At 36.0% G+C, this 17,843-nt stretch overlaps 1 protein-coding gene across 1 annotated transcript in view; it reads left to right on the top strand.

Moving 5' to 3' along the window:
* The window catches only part of LOC124456030 (UPF0705 protein C11orf49 homolog), a 56,002-nt gene extending 38,459 nt beyond the window's left edge, over nucleotides 1-17,543 (top strand). The window contains exons 7-9 of the mRNA XM_047006575.1: nucleotides 3,147-3,232; nucleotides 11,258-11,486; nucleotides 17,327-17,543. Coding sequence (XP_046862531.1) covers nucleotides 3,147-3,232; nucleotides 11,258-11,486; nucleotides 17,327-17,462 — 451 coding nt within the window. The 3' untranslated portion in view covers nucleotides 17,463-17,543. The remainder of the gene's footprint in view (nucleotides 1-3,146; nucleotides 3,233-11,257; nucleotides 11,487-17,326) is intronic.
* Nucleotides 17,544-17,843: the final 300 nt, after the last annotated feature.

The raw sequence follows: 17,843 nt of genomic DNA, 5'->3' as shown, positions 1-17,843 counted from the left end.
ATTCAGGTTCTTTAATTGTAACCAGGGATAAAGACTTTATTTTGACACCAAGATTTTTATCCTTTCTGTCATCAAAAAGCCATGACATTTATAAATGTCATTTATTATGCTCTAGCAGCGTCCCTCAGGTAACTATTTCCATGTATGACCATGAATTTTAAGTTGCTTTTAGATAAAGCATTTGCTGTTACTTTTTAAAAGTATAAATTCTGAATTTGAGAAACTCATTACTCTTTTTGGTATCTAACATGAAAAATTCCCAATGTGGGAATTTTCTTAAGGTGGACAGTTTCATCATAACTGGTCCATGAATGTACCTGTGAGCATTATTCAATTCATTTTTATAATATACATTGTTTTTCGCGTAGTGCTTAATTAAGGTCTGTTCATCACATTCTACTTTTGCCATAGAAGTATTACAAATTTTTACTCTTTCAAGGTATGACGAGTGTCTTCAGTGATAATTATGATGTTCACAATTTATTATATAGGCCAATCATAAAGATATTTTAAAGGCTGGGTATGCAAAGATACTTTGGTGAATAAAAAGTTCATTTGTAAAATCAATCTTAGGCATGCTGATAAGCTATGATGATGGCCGTAGTTACAATGTTAATTGGGGGTGGGGGGTAGGGGGGTGTATATTCAATTCGGCGCAACTTAGTACTTTTGAAAGTGATTTTGCTTTCTCAAGAAATCAGTCAGGCACAGCTAAATATATGAAAATCACACCCCCCACAATTAACATTTTAGCTGCGGCCAAAGCTATAAAACTAAGCAAAACGTCTAAAATTTGATGGCCTCATGTTATTTCCCTTTAACCATATCTTCAAAGTAATAATAAATCTAGTGTGGATCCAACGTGACTTTAAAAGATGTGACCTTTATCGAGATATGATCACAACAAAAAATAGGTTGAAGATAAGTCCAAAAATGCAGGAGATTACAATTCTTACCATATGTATCTCAAAATGTTCTGGGGTGTTATGCCGCTGTACCCCCTAGATAGCGAACGCCTCCGGCGTTCCGGCATTTTGACTAACAAGAAAAAATGTGTAGTTTTAATCAAGTGCACTTATAAGGCTCATAAGACCAATGAAGGTCTAATCTTAGCTTATGCTATTTATCTGGATTTAACCCAGGTTAGTTTATTAACACAGTTTTTTGGATGTAAACACTACTAATCCAAGTTTAACCTAGGTTAAACTCAGCGTATGTCTTGAGAAGTCAACTTTGCTGAGGTCATCTATCAACTTATCTGGTTCATAGTTTTTATAGTTGGGATGGGAAATGGATTTTAATTCCAATTTTGTTATTGCATTTACGAACACTTCCGATCATATCATGATCTCCTATTTACATAGGAATACCCTTAGTTATTCTTTGCTATGAAGACAATGAGAGTGTCTGCTAACTGGGTAATTCTTGCTGGTCTTTTTGTTAATTGCTTAAGTCAAACAAACTTAGAACCAATTTTATTTGCCTATTTTCTGCTGGTAAAGCATAATTCATGTTCACACACTCCCCCCCCTGTAATAGTCAGTCCGGCGCTTTCCTACTAACTTTTCCGATACATGCGCTTCAATACCACCCCCTTTACCTTTTACTCTATGCTGACTAACAAATGTGATATGGATTGAAAAAACACAGCGTTCCATAATCATATAAAATGATAACCAAAACTGACGTAAGCATTCGTATTTGAATCGTTTTGCGGAAATAAAATTGTATTAATTTTACGCCAGTTCGCACCGTGACATAAGCTCAAGAATTAGCACAAAAAGAGTAGCACAATTAAAGTATTTTTACTCAAAAAGAATGATAGCATAATGCTCTATCCAACAACTACAAACAATAACGACCTTATCTAATAACATTTGAGAAACTAACCTTCCACTCCTCTTCCTTGTAAACGAGACAAGTCTTCTGGAAAGCAGAGAGCCTTATACACTACAAGCCCGGGCTTGTGACTAGTATAGCAGAGTTAAAAGGTGAAAGGTCTATCATAGATTAATCAACTGAATATTCCTGCTCATTTTTGTTTGGAAGCATGTTGAACAGTTCATATGGACAAAGCTTGAACTCCATATTAAATGTCAGTAACATTATCCTGTGTTATTGTTAGACAATACATCACTGCCCCTCGGTGAAAGTATCCTGCTTACAGCGTATAAGGCTCTCTGTTTTTGAGGAGACTTGTCTCGTTTACAAGAAAGAGGAGTGGAATGTTAGTTTCTCAAATGTCGTTATATAAGGTCGTTATTGTTTGTAGTTGTTGGATAGAGCATTATGCTATCATTTTTTTAGTTGGAATGTTTAATAACATTCCAACTATTTAACCTTATAAAGTATTTTTCTTGTGTTCATTCTAGTACTTGTTTCTCATTGCTTAAGTCGAGCGTTTACGTTTGTGTTTGTGCTTACATGCTTATTTGGCTCGTGTGTTCTAGGTTTAAAACTTTTTCTGATAATTGTATTAGACAATTTATGGTTAATCGTGGCTTAGTTAATCTTAGATTTTGTTAGAACAAGTAAGTTGTAACTCTATCTAAATATTTCATTCATTATATTGCACTGAAGATGGCATAAATTTGCGGAAACATGCATGCATTAAAAATTAAAAAAAAATTGTCGTTTACGTTAAATGCCTTATTTCAATCGTGGTGCTACGAAATTTTGGTAATTTGTTTGTTATGAAAATTTGTCATTTATTCGATTTTACGCAAATATTTTTAATTTTCATGCAAGTGTAACAAATATATTTGATTAACGAAATAATTTAAAAACAAATATAAGCGATATAAATTTTATTTTGCGACGTCAAACATCAAGACACAAAATAGAATTCGCTAAAATTAGTCTTAGAAGCAAGTATGTTGATTAGGAAACGACTGCATATCATAACGTCTTTAATTTACATTTTGCGAATATTTTGATAGATCTAGAAGTATGTATAAAAAACGTTTATGTCGATTACAGTTTTAGAAAATATATTTTTTAAGCAAAAATAATTTCATGCCATTTGCACATAGCGTGCTATGATAAAAAAACCATATCAAAAAAACATCACATTTTTTGATAAATAATTTATTTTACATTTCTTAGTGTTTTCCATTTTACACGTGGTTTGTGTTTTCACATTTCAGGATCGTTTTAATGGAGGATGCAATGGATTGTTTAATGTCTTTCTCTGATTTTTTCGCTGCGTTTCAAATTCAATTATATTACGAAGGTATAACAATTTTAATTGTCATTTAATATTTGTTTTTTTTTGTCATACACCGAACATCACATATCCAAATAACATGAAATAATGTTAAATAGACGAATGTTTCTCCTTTGCTCTTTTTTACCTTACATCTGTTTTGTCAATATAAATTTAAGGATTCTTCTGAACAATGACCGTTAGCTTCTTTACTTGGTCGAATTATATCGTCCTTTTCAACAGCATAAACTAATGCCCGTATTGTAAAAGCTCACTCGCACTTACGTGCACTTACTGAGTGCGACACAGTGACAAATTCAGTCATTTTTCCATCGCTGGCATTATTTTCATTAATATATTTCTAATCAATTAATCAGGGGGAAGGAAAATACCCAGGGATTTCGTAAAGCCTATTTCGACGAGTGTGAGTAAATTGATAGGAAAGGGCGTAAAAGTAGAGATTTTGTGGGCTAGTTATGTCACCTACAGAATTTTATGCAAATTGTATGCTAGCTGTACTAGATTTGATCAATAAATCACGACTATCAGTGCGTTGTATGGAAACATCAATAAGAACGGATTTTTAAAAGTTTCATCCAATGATATGTACAATGACTGGATTGTGTAACAACCAATAAACTTTGGCGTATCCAGCCAGACTTTTTGTTCCCACTGAGCAAAAAGAAATGGATAACTGTGGTGTTTAAAATTTATTTAATGCTCCTCAATCTATTGGCATATTAATGCATACAAATACCGTACAATAATTGTAGCTTATGGCTGCTTTGGGCATCGTGGGCTTCAAGTTACTACATAACTTAACTTTTGCGTTGTAATGTCCTTTACATAACTTGAACTTAGACTAGCACCTTAATTGAAAATTAAATCTATGCTTTGCAATGCCCAGAGCTCCAGTAGCAATTAAAATTGGAAAAAAAATTGAAAAGATGTGGTGGTTACGGCAGTTTGAAGTATGCACGATTGCACGATGCATCATCGATTTCGAGGTATTAAAAAAAATCGAAGGAAGTGGCGTGGCCGTAATTCTTCGAAATAATATATTGTATAATGAAGAGATGATTAACCGATGTAGGATAGTGGTGGTTATGTGTTAGTTCGCCAAGATCTCCTGTTTTTTGATTGGGAATATCGACCACAAAATTCTTCATTTTTAATAACATTGACTTTGTATTTAAAATTAACATTTTTTTTCTACAAATTACTATACCAAATTCTCCACATTAAAAATATTGTATTGTTACATGTTTGTGGATGTAGGTTGTCCAGGTTAGTAGAGTCCTGAACAGGAATTTTGTTGCTGATGTTGACTGACAATTCGATAACCTTAGCGGTAGTCATCTTCAGAGTCAAATGAGAAGTAAACGTCAGGTTAGCCGTATTTGATATCTGGTTCTTACGTCATTGGATTGTGTATGCAGGAAATGTGTTGGTGTCAATTGTGTATTATCATCGTACATTAGTGTAAAGTGTACTGTGCTTAGGGGCTGATTACATGAGCCCGGGTAGCCGGGATTTAACCAAGCGTTTAATGTTTTTGGCGAATGGAAACGATTCAATACTTATCAGATAAATCTTCTTGAGCAATATGACAATATTCTGATTTAAAAACTACGCACAACATTCCAAATTAAAACAAACAATTTGGCCTAATTTTAGAATTACAAAAGGAATGAATTGTGGCATTTAACAAACAGTTCTAATTTTGATCTTGAAGTTTTGCCTCCTATCAATCTCTCGAAATTATTTCACGCCTCACTTAATCCAGTTAACCGGGATCATGTAAACAGCCCCTTAGTTGCTCGTTTCTTTGTAATATTAATAAGTCGTTTCTAAGGTGCCGGTAAGTGCTGTGATCAGTTCAGAGGGTTTTGTTCCAAGTTGGTATACCAACTTTCTGACGTAAGTCGTTGTCTATTGTCAGTGCTGTAAGTAATACGTTTTGCCGAGTCGCAGTCAATGTTGTGTTATGTCAGTCGGTGATGTTCGGCAATATGATTGGTTTTGACTTGTTTCTTTGTAGCTCATTTGCGTTCAGTAAGTCTTATTTTTAAGTTCCTGCCAGTTTCCCTGATATAGGAGGCGTGGAAGTTGGAGGAGTTTATTTTGTAAACTGCATTTTGTCGTTCGTTTTGTTGTTCTTTGTCCTTTATTTTCGTAAGTACTTGTCATAACGTGTGATTGGTATATTTGTGACACGTATGTTGTATGGTCGTAAGATACGCGAAATAGTCTCAGACGTACCTTTGATGTAAGGTATCGTTGCTGTTGTTGTTGAGATGTTCGTTTCGTTGGGTATTGTTTTTAAGTGTTGCGTTTGATGAAGTCAGAGCTATGGCTGTTTTTGTTAAAAACACCTTTGAGATAGTTGTTTTCATTGCGTAGAGCGTCCGGTGAATCACATATGATTTGTGCACATCTTGTTAATGTTCTTATTATGGTGGCTTTGTGATGTAGGGTTGTACGATGAGTGGTGTAGTAGTTTGTCAGTGTGTGTTGTTTTGCGATAAACTGTGGTTCGTAGTTTTTGACTGTCATGTTTTACTAAACAGTCGAGAAAAGGAAGTTTGAGTGTTCAGTTTTCTTCGACGTCTTTGGTTTATTGTATGTTGCTGTTCTGTTTGTTGATATGAGTGTGAAAGTCATCAATCTCGTCTGCATGTAGTGCTGTGGTTGTGTCATCTACGTAGCAGAACAAAAAAGGTAGTACATGTTTGTAAGTCGCGAGCGCCCGTTCCTTTATAGATTGAAAATATCAGTATCTACAGCAGAGGCGGGTGAGCCCATCGCTGTTCCGTGTAATTGTTTGTAGTGTGTACAGTTGCACTGGAAGTAAGTCGAGGTTAGGCAGAGCTCCAGTAGCTCCATAGGGTCTTCTGTCAGGATTGGAAATACGTCCGTTGTGTTTTTAATGAGGGTTTTTGTACCAGTAAGTGCCAGATCAAGTGGAATACTTGTGAACAGTGATTTCACGTCAAAAGACGCCATTGTACATAGTTTTCTGGTATTTGTATAGTGTTCAGTTTTTAATGAAGGTTTCATGGGATTGTCGCTTTTGTTTTGATTTGCTTGTAAGTGGTTGGTATGGTATGTCGGTCAAGTAGTTTGAAAGTTCGTGAGTAGGTGAACCACAGAATGATACAATTGGTTGCATGGGTATTTGTGGTTTGTGAAGTTTTTGGTAGTTGTTTAGAAGCTGTTGTAATTTCTGAAATTGTCGTGCAATCTATAAAGCAACAGGCGCTCGCGACTTACAAACATGTACAACCTTTTTGGTTCTGCTACGCAGATGACACAATCACAGCACTTCATGCAGACGAGATTGATGACATTCACACTCAAATCAACAAACAGAACAGTTACATACAATTTACCAAAGATGTCGAAGAAAACTGAACTCTTCCTTTTCTCTATTGTTTGGTGAAACATTACAATCAAAAACTACGAACCACCTATTATTGCAAAACAACACATACACTGACCAATAACTAGACCAATCATTGTACAACCCTGCATCACACAAAGCCACCACAATCAGAACATTAACAAGACGTGCGTGCACAAATCATTTGTGATTCACCGGACGCTCTACGCAATGAAAACAACATCTCAAACGTGTTTTTAACAAAAACAACTATAACTCTGACTTCATCAAAGGCAATATTTACAAACACAATGAACCCAACGAAATGAACAACTCAACGACAACAGCAAGGATACCTTATAATAAAGGTACGTCTGAGACTATCTCGCGTATTTTATGAGCGTACAACATACGTGTCGCACATAAACCAATTACAACGTTACGAAAAGTACTAACGAACATAAAGGACAAAAAACAACCCAACGAACGACAAGGTGCAGTTTACAAAATAAACTGCTCCGACTGCCACGTTTCGTATATCGGGGAAACTGGCAGGAACTTAAAAATAAGACTTACTGAATTAAAATGAGTTACAAAGAAACAAGACAAAACTAATCACATTGCCGAACATCACCGACTGACAAAACACAACAATGACTGCGACTCGGCAAAATGCATTACTTACAGCACTGATTATAGACAACGACCTACGTTAGAAAGTTGGTATGCCAACTTGGAACATAACCCCATGAACTGATCACAGCAATTACCGGCACCTTACAAACGACTTTTCGTAATACAAACAAACGACCAACTACACACAGTACACTTTACACTAATCTACATTAAACAAGTGACACCCACACATTTTCTGGGCATACAATCCAATGACGTAAGAACCAGATAACAAATAAGGCTAACCTGACGTTTACTCCTCATTTGACTATGAAGATGACTATCGCTAAGGTTATCGCAGCATCAGTCAACATCAACAACAACAGTCAATGGACGACTAACATGAACGATCTACGTCCAAAATAGGTGGGTCACGATACTCCCAGCTTGAAACCAATTACTTTTATATTGTATTGGTTAGTAATTTATGAATTACATGAAGGAAGAGTGAATGAAAAATAAAAAGAAGTTGATTCTGGGAGCATTTTTTCCTGCCATAAAATTATGTCCTTGTTCTACGTGCAATAGTAAAACATGCAACAAAGTCAATCCACCTTAGGTTTAGAATATTCACCTTGGCGCTGGAAATAGTATGGATGGGTTTCTTTATATTTAAGGCCTTGTTTACACGTGTCCGGAAACTTAAAACTACGGATATTTTTTCCCCGTATTTGAAAAAAATTGCGTCCACTCGTATCGTTTTCAAATCGTACTTCACACGAATACGCTAAATCGCCAAAATATACAAGAGTAAGTACAAATCATTAGAGTTTGTTGTCGGAATACTAGTTTTGATGCCATCGTATTTGAAAATCTCCGTTTTAGCTGTCCACACGTATTCAAATAGCCGGCGTTTTCAAAAAGATGCATTTTGAAGAGCGGTTTCAAAAATCTCCTTATTTGTCAATGAAAACGCCGGTTACGTGTGGACGGAAGGCCAAAACAGAGAAAAAAAACTTTCGTTTTTGAAAATACCCGGCTACGTGTGGATTTGTTTAAGAAAAATTTTTTTCCCTGTTAACAGCATTAGCTGTACATAAATCTTTATATGAATGAGGACATTTAATTTCTACACAACCTACTGGAACACCATTTTCTATTATAATAACATCTGGACTACATTCCAGCCATGGCTATTTCAGACTGACAACAAAGCTATAAGATCTAATATGTTTTTGTTCTTTCAGCATGTCTTCATACTTCTCGATAGCTTTTTTTTCGTATCAAGACCTCATCACATTGGTGCTTGTGCTTTTCAACTGTTTCATTTATTAGTGTTGTAGGATGAAGTGATTTCCGTCTATTCATTATTTTTCCAAGTAAGGATGTATTAACTCTTTTTCATCTTTCCTCGTACCAGCAAAGATCTTTGCTTTGTGGTTTGGTGCTAAGACAGGTTTCTTTAGTTTCATATGTTGTTAAGCCAACCAATATCATAACATGTTAACTTAGTCCTTATTATAATATGTAGGACGGTACTAACTGCTAGGAACATTTTTAAATATTTTTTTATCAACCGTTAAGAAATCTTATTTTTCTTCCAAACAGGCTGATTAATCATCTTGTAGTTCTTGCTGTTTTTTCCTACTGTAAGAAGTGTCAAATAGCTAACAATGTTTGCATTTGTTTGATTCCAGAGCTTTTCAGAATAGTGAGGCATGTTGGCTTCCCTCAATGCATTGATCGTGTTTTTAATATCTTCCTTTGTAAATGTTTGAGCAAGTGGGGGAGTTGTACAATAGCATTTCCTTGTTCGTTGAAATAAACTCCTTTTCCTAGTCTTATTACAATCAAATCCTCGAAATTTACCACCTTAGCCAAAGTTTTTGAACTTCCTCAAGGAGCATTGCATTTTTAAGGAAGCTGTGCGCACGTAAACTCAGCAGGAATATGTTTATGTTTAAATTAACAAAGTCCAAAATCGTATAAAGTGGAGTAGCCTAATGTTTACAACAGCCCGATTGTCCTGCCTTGCCTCGACCCTTGGCTTATTCTACTTCACCACTAGGTTTATCAATATGCACCTGAACCAGATAGCTGGCATTCTTTATTGAAGCGCTGACGCGATTTTCGACAAAAATGTAGCTTTGAAGCCCTAACATTAGCTTTTACCAGAGAACTCTTGACATAACACAGTCCTTTTTCCACAGTCCTTTACCCTTTCTTCATGTTACGAAACGCTTTTGGAGCCATATTTTCTACCATAGTCCGGCTATTATTCAGCCTTTGGTTGTCCAACTTCTTATGCGTAAAATTGGCAGCTTTTCCAACGAATCTGTCCAACCGCTTGTATTGGAGCTCACAATATCTTCTTTAGTGCTCGGGTCCACTTGCTCTTCACTTGCCTGACCATATGAAGTGCCCTTATTTCACCTGGCAAAATGCACACAAACCGAACTTTTTTCGTTATCTTCGCTATTATAAAACTAGGTTCTTCGGTTGAATTAACAACTCCAGAAAAACAATGTGAAGCAGCAGAAGACTCACTGTCATCACCAGCCGTATTGTTTAAATTGTTTACACTTGCGTGTGCACGTAGACCACAATGCAATGCGCACTTAATTAATATCATTGAACTAAATATAACTGGTAGGCTACCTTCACCCGGAAATTTCAAGCCGAAGTGGCAGTATTTTTTTCAGTTTTTCCACGCTTGTGTTAAGCATGTTCAAAATATAATATTTCAGTGTTCTTGAAGATACTGGAAAAAATTGAAATAATGGCAATAAATAGTTTCAAAAAGATATAAATTTGACCAAATTATTTGTAGCAATATTTTTGGTTAATATACAGTATTATAACCACCGTTTTTGTCAAAGAAACGAACATAACGAACTTTAAGAAATACGAACATTTTCGGCACTTTGTAAAGCTGCATTATGTAGACATTTCTTAAAAAAATATTTAACCACTATCGAGACTGACATAAAAACACAATTGAAGAGCAACTGAACGTAAACAAATCTATGCTTTAAAGTGCTATATTTACGGAAAACATTGTACTTTTTTCTCTCTCTGACCAGAACGAATCCAAGCACAAACCTTTCCCATTTGTGAGTTTCCTGTGTAAAAAAACATTTTTAGTTGAATGGTAATTATTGCATAAGCTCTATTCAGCTAACATGATGAATAAACATTTTGTTGTGATAGTTATAATGGTGAAAAACTTGAACGATTACAAAGCCGCATCAAGGTTGATAATTGCTCAGTGCAATTTTTAAGGTACCATCTTTACAAAGCGAAAAAAACCCACCTGAGCCGCACAGGAAAGCCAATTGTTTTGGCGAGAAGGGCCGGTGAGCCCTCTACTATTTAGAAAATTGTTACAGTTAGCTTTGTGCTAATAAAAGCTTGCTATTCAATTGCACATAAATTCATTGCCAGCTGATAGTTTTGTAAAACATAAAACGAAACAAGTTCCAAAGATAAATTCCACGTTTAGCTCAATATTTGAGATAAAGGAAAAGACAAAATAAGATAAAGTGAAATTTCGAATTTATTACAAATTTATCATCAGACTAAGTGCATGACATGCTAATAGTTTCTCAAATTTACAATTGTACATGTGCGAAATATCACTTCATCTTATTTTGTCCTTTCTTTTGTCTGAAACAATGAGCTAAAGATGGAATTTATCTTTGGAGTTTGTTTTGTTGTATATTTTATTCAATTGTACGACATTCCTGAATTATCTTTTTAAGGCTTTGCATACACACACTTTATGATATTTACTTACGATATGTAACATTTAGTTTTGCGTTTATTGCATTTTCCACTATTTTGTATGACAATTTTTCTGTCTTAGAAACCAATGTGTAGACAAACACCCATGCAAATCAAGGATCAAACAAAGACATTAAGTTTGCAAAGTCGCTCCTAAAGCGCTTGTACGCAGTGTTTTTCTCAATAAATTAAAAGAAGTATTGCTGGTTTTGGTATATAGATGGCATTTAGCTTTATTTAAACTGATCAAGCAAACCTTATTTTTATTTTAGAATTTTTGGACAAATGCAGTGTTATTTACGATGAAATAGCTAGTGGTTCACGTAGATGTAGCCAAGTCGTAGTCGTTCCTACGTCTGATTTAAAATCTGAGTCACCTAAAAATATGGAAAACTTTTATAAGGAAGATAGAAATAACGTAAATGGTATTGATTGCACTTGTTTCTACAATGCAATTTTACACAGGATAGTTTATCACAGCTCTGTTGCAAATGCGATAAGGTGAGTAACTATTATCTCATAAACCTTACTAAGAATGAGCTCTACTGTCCCGTTTTTTACACGTGCGTATGCTGCACGCAAAAATACTTGCGTAATTAATGAATTAATGTTATTGCCAGCAAAGAATTCATAAACCATTAAATTATGACATTCAAAGTAAAATCTACGAAAGTGCTAACGCTTTGTCTTTTAATTACATCATTTGCTCATCATTACGGCACATTTGACATTCAATTACGCACCTTGACTTTCAAAGATCGCTGTGGCACATTTATTAATACGAAAGAACAATCAACAAAAAAGTTGACTATCAATACGGCATTTATTTATGCTGCATAAAATATCGAGAATATTAAAATAGCATAAATATGCATGTATGAAATCAAAAAAATACATAAAACTAGAATTTCATCCTGACAAGCCTGTTTCGTGATTTCTTACTTTCGACTAGGTGCTTCGAGCCTTCTTCAGAATAATGAAGTTATCTATTTACAGTTGCTTTTAGCTTGTAGATAATTAGAGCGTCTAATTGGATTAGCGTGTGGATTGATGTGATTGAATGGTGTGAAATGCGTTGCCATGGGTTTTAGTGTATTGTGGATGTGATTGGTGTTGACATTATTAGAGTGTGTTGTTGTAGTCTTGGTGTTGTTTGTTGTACTTTTGTCTTTTTTCTCTAGTTGTGAATATATGATAGGTATGTCGATATGTCTGTTTATTGTGTCGTTGTCTTTACTGTACAAAGCTTCTTGGAATAGCGTAAGTGTTTTGTTTGTGCGCGTACGAGTACTTTAGTTTCTGTCCAGTCAAATGTGTGATTATTTGCGTTGGTATGTTCTTTTCCAAACTCTAATGTTTGTGTTGTTTTTGACTGATTGTGTTTCGAGGTGTTGCATGACGGCTTCAGCGAGAAAGGTGGATGGTTGTGACCCCATTAGTTTGCCCGAAATTTGTCTATAGTATGAGTTTTGGAAGGAGAATTCAGTAGAGAGGCAAAGGTTGAGTAAGTCTAGGATGTCATTTTTGTCTAGTTGTGCTGTAGCTTTGCCAAGTTTTCTCGTTTGTTAGTTGTTCGTTTGTATATTTGTTCGGTTATGTCTAGTGGTATGGATTTGAAGAGTGATATTTCGTTGCATAAACAACACAAACATCAGACTATGTAAAAGATATGTCGACGACATTTTTGCCATAGTCAAGAAAGACAAAACTGAACAAATCCTATACACCATAAACAATATCATAAAGAACATAACCTTCACTAAAGACGAAGAAACAGATGACGGTACACTAAACACACAAGTATACCGAAAAACCACCCACACAGACCGAATACTCGATTTCAACAGTAATCACCCACCACAACACAAAATAAGCTGCATTCGAACACTTTTTAGCAGGATAAACATTCATTTTAAGCCTAGGCCACACTATCGTCCATATCGACGAAAATTAGAACGAAAACTTCCGCAACGAAAATTTTGAACGAAAACTCGACGAAAATTTCGTTTTCGTTCATATTAGAAGGGTTGAACTTTTGACCTTTTTCGTCAACGAAAACGCATACTATTGGCTAAAAATATCTTGATAATATCAGACTTTGTTCTCAAACATGGCCGAGTGGCAAGAGGTTTTGATAAATCTGATGCAAGAAAAACCAATTTTGTATGATAAAAGTCACCCGGATAATAAGGACTCGAGGAACAAGAAAAGAAATCACTGGCAAGATGTTTTGGATGAATTTAATAAAATTACGGACTTGGCGTGGGATAGTGAGTATTATTGATAGTCCGACGACAAACTTTTTATATCAAATCATTCATTTCCATTACTTTTTAAACATTTTAGCAGTAACTTTTTCTTAAGAAGAAGTAATCTTTTTCTTTTAGAGATCGCCATTGTTTCTAATCCGTCAAAAATGCCGCTTGCTTATTGGCCAATAATGTTTTGGCTTTGCAAACATGCTTGAAATTTTTCGTCGTGTCTGGCATGCATTTCGTGCACGAATTTTCGTTTCGTTTTCGTTTTCGTCAATATAGACGATAGCGTGGCCCAGGCTTTAGTGTCCATATGTGTTACTGAGTTCGGTAGAGTTTCTTAGTTTTTTGTGGCGGAAAGAGGCAGTGTGGTTCCTTTGTCGAGTCTTAAATTCGTTTTCTGTAAGTCCGATGTAGGTCTCAGTTGTGTTAGTGTCTAAACGTTTAACAGTTGCTTGGTAGATGACAGATTGTAGGCAGTTTCCGTTAAGTGGGCAGTTTTGTTTCTGTCGGCAGTTGCATGTTTTAGGCCCTGTTCACACGATACCGGATTGGTTAGAAACCGGGTTACTTTTCGTACCGGATAGGCCTTGCGTTCATACGGCTCCGCTGAAATCCGATACGCTTTATATCGTTTTTCCGGAGCGATTTGACTCCGCTGTGGAAGTGGTATAAAAACCAATCCGATACGTTCCGTTGTCGTGTGAACTAATCCGATACGTTCCACCAACGCAACATGGCATGTTTAAGCTTTTAACAATGTATTATCGCAATGTGAAAAGCTTCTTTCTAGTATTATTGTAATGGCAACATATATTCGGTCGTATATGGACTTTACACTCTTCCAGTCCTTGCGCCCATTCGTAAACAACCTTAATACGCACAAGAAAACACTCTACTTAGTTATTTGTCAAAAAAATTTCTCATTTCTCACGAAATATTTGAATTAGCAATCATCGTCGTTATCGCTTGCACGTACAAGTACTGGGGCGATATAAAAACTTATGTATCGTCTTACGAATCCAGCATCGTGAGAACAGAATGCATTTTTCGTATCGGATGGCTCAGCGAATCCGGTACAAGACCAATCTGGTATCGTGTGAACAGGGCCTTAGTTTGTGTATTTTTGTCATTGATGGCGTCATTAGTTCTGTCAGGTTCTCTCAATATGCGTTTGTTGTGGTTATTGATAATATGTTGCATATTGTTCATGCAGCTGTACCTTAATTTAATTGTGTTGCGGTTAAATAGTTTTCTGAGTTTGTGGTCTATGGGAAAGTGCTTGTCGATTAGTGAAATGAATTTGTAGCCAATGTTTGTGCTGACGTTCTTGCTGTATGGTGGGTTGTACCAGAGTATGTTATTTCTAAGTCTGTTTTTCCGTTCGGTACTAGCGTTCGGGTCATATTTCAGTGTGTAGTGATATCCATTTTCGTCAAGTGCTTTTTGGTATGGAGGAATTGCTTGGTCGAATCATGCATCGTCGGATGATAAGGATGAAAGGCGTTTGTTAATGGCATCGGGTATGTTCTTTGTAATGCTTGGAGGGTGGTTGCTTTCGTGATGGGTGTATTGCAAAGAGGTGTTGGGCTTAGTCTAAGGTCGATGGGAAGAATTCTTTAGATTGAACGTTATGTCGAGGAAGTTAATGACTTTTTTGTTAACTTCGATAGTGATACGCAATCTGTTAAGCCCGACGCACAAACGAGTTTGATGTTTGACTCATCTGTCACGAATGACAAATGTTGTTCAAAACTTCCGCGCACACTAGGAAATTTTGTCGATCGCACTTTTCACGAATAACAAGTACGCGCGGCAAGTTCACCAGTGTGCGGCGGGCTTTTTTGTTAAACACGCGGGATATCTCTTTTTTGATTTTTTCCGTTTCTTTAGGTGTTGCTTTAGTAATGGCTAGTCCGTCGTCACGATAGAGTCCTATGTTAGCGTTGATGTGTTGTAGTTATGAGAGGAGATAGCTTCCTACAAGTTCGCATGTCTCGGCACCGTCGAAGCTACCCAACTTCACGTCGAATGTGGAGTTGTGTTTCTTTTGCCAGGGTTGTTGGTTGTGAATGAGGTATGAATTCTTGGTATGGATGATAATGTTTCTCTCTTGGTTTGTGATGTTGTCGTGGTTGAGGCGAAATCAAGTGCTTTGTTTAAGAGATCTTGGTTGATAGACGAGTAGAAGTCTACAATGTCGAAAGATATGAAGTTGAGATTTTGTTTGTGTTTGATGGAGTTGAACCACTTGATCACAGATGACGAGTTTTTCCATTGGTTCAGCGAGGTGGCTTTTATGATACTGTTGTTTATTCTGTCAAGGATTTTTTTGCTAATTTTTCCAATTTCAGATTTAGTCGGGTTGATTAGTCGGCAGGTGGGTTTATTTGCGAAGTTCGGTTTGTGATCTTTGAGTGTTATGAGTGCGTCTTTGTTAGCGGTGGAGTCTACTCTGTCAGATATACCCAGTTGTGATGTGATATTTTTGTCTTCGGTGTGGATGGCTTGTATTGCGGCGGCAAGCACAAGTATATCTGTGCAGCAGCACACATACCGCCAGGAGAACTCCTTTCTGATATTGAGTGGTTGATCTTCTGATTTGTAACTGTCTCCCTATGTTTAATGTAGATGGTGAGCCAGCGTAAATATTCGAACTCAGGTTTGATTTTCCCCACATCATCTCCTCCACCCTTGCCTGATTTTCCTTGTTGTGACTTGATATAACTTTTGAACTAAACAAGCACGTTGCGCTAGACACACAGCATTCTATTGTCTTAAAAGTATAAACGTGTAAAAAGGTCACAATCAACTTGCTTTAACTTACCAACTAAATTGAGTTCGAATACTATTGGATCCTCTAGGATTGAAATTCTTTCTCCCTCTTACAGTGTCCCCAATTAAGTTGGATATGTTTGATTGAGGAATAGTGACACCATTAAGTTTAACTTGTCCAATTTCATCCCATGAAATAACAACAGGGTGCGTTTTAGGACGATGCAATATTGCTCTTTACGCATTGTCTTTGGAACATTTTCGACAATAATGGATTCAGCTAAACTATGTCCTTCGTCCCTTTTTACAGTTTCCTTTTTTTTGCCATCGACTTCATCCGTTACCCGTGCCATTGGTATTCGAGTATCTTTTTGTTGTTTTAAATTGAGGAATTGTTCCAAGTTGACATTGAAAAGTTTTTGATTTTGATCACCGCTCAAGTCGGGTTGTTCAAGAATATGAGAAAGTTGAGAATATTTTTGCTACATATTCATTGTAATGGGCGAAATTTCGAGTTTTTGCTTTTGTTCGTGCATGTTATAAACGTCTTCAGGCACTAAAATCAAACAAACATGCATCATTTTGTCAGCAAACTTCCTTACGCACACGTAAAACAAGTGGTAGTAACGCAGTCAGTAGATTTCCACTCTTCTTATTCAATTTTTTTTTCTTGTTTGTTCGAGAAACTGGGTAAGAGCTCCGTGAAAAAGTGCTGACTAAGTGTTCTATACCTGCATCATATCTACCAGCAGCTTTGTATCTCTCAATCATCAAAAGTGATATTTTTAGCTGTAGGTTGTATCACTAACTATATCAAGATACTATAACCAATAGTTCACGTCTTGAATAAGCTTAGAGGACGAGTCAATGAGGATTAAGCACTGGCCTGAACAGTTTTCTGATCAGCAAGCCATTGAGCTGGCGGTTATTCACCCTCAAATTACGAGGATACATGAAGAATAAATGGAAGAAGCTGCACTGTTCATTCCTTCTAAACCATTTATACATTTTTTAAAAGTTGCGTGTGCAATAGTTTCAAATGCAAAGGACTCCCCCCCCCCATCCATCTTGAGAACAAAATATTAGAACATTAGATCTTTATTCGATGTGCGAACTTTTTCATTCACTTTGCTAGCTGGCTAATATGCCCTGCTAATGAATTTTTGTTTTGGTCATTATTTGTATTACGCAAACTTGCAAATTTTATATAAGTGAATTATCAATTTACAATACTGTAGAAAAATAAAGAGTTTGAAGAAGAAAAATACGATTTATCAGTATATGTACTTATTTTGTTAAAATTTTATTTAGAGTACCACATGTTGCAATTTTAAAGCAAGTTTTATCTTCTGCTAACCGTGTCACCTTCTACGGATATTTAATGGCTCTAGCAAAAAATAATGCTATTCGCCAATCTATTGATGACGACTGCATCACATGTGGGTGATATTAGTACTTTGTTTATGAAGAGATTTAAATATTATAAGTATTTGTTCATGTTTCAATAAAGTTTCTTTGATAATTGCAATGCGTAACACTTTTCTATTTGTTGTTGTCCATCAACAACAATCATGAAACGCATGCGGTGAAGCGAAACTGAAATAGGAAAAAAATCATAAACGAAAAGGTTTCTTTGCTGTATTATGATATTGTTCCTCTAAGCTAACCCATCCTGTATCGCAGTTTGCCCTAAAGAGACCTTTAGGCCCTGAAACAAGTGTCTCCATTTAAAATCCAGACAAGTAAGTTGCCCACGTTGTAGTTTGCCAGACAAGTCAGTTGCCCCGACAAGTTAGTTTCCCTTGTCTAATCAATGTACTCTCAAGTT

This window comes from Xenia sp. Carnegie-2017, unplaced genomic scaffold, assembly GCF_021976095.1.
Source record: "Xenia sp. Carnegie-2017 unplaced genomic scaffold, XeniaSp_v1 HiC_scaffold_41, whole genome shotgun sequence".
In the NCBI taxonomy this organism is placed as follows: Eukaryota; Metazoa; Cnidaria; class Anthozoa; order Malacalcyonacea; family Xeniidae; genus Xenia; species Xenia sp. Carnegie-2017.
This window is presented reverse-complemented; position numbering and strand designations above follow the sequence as displayed.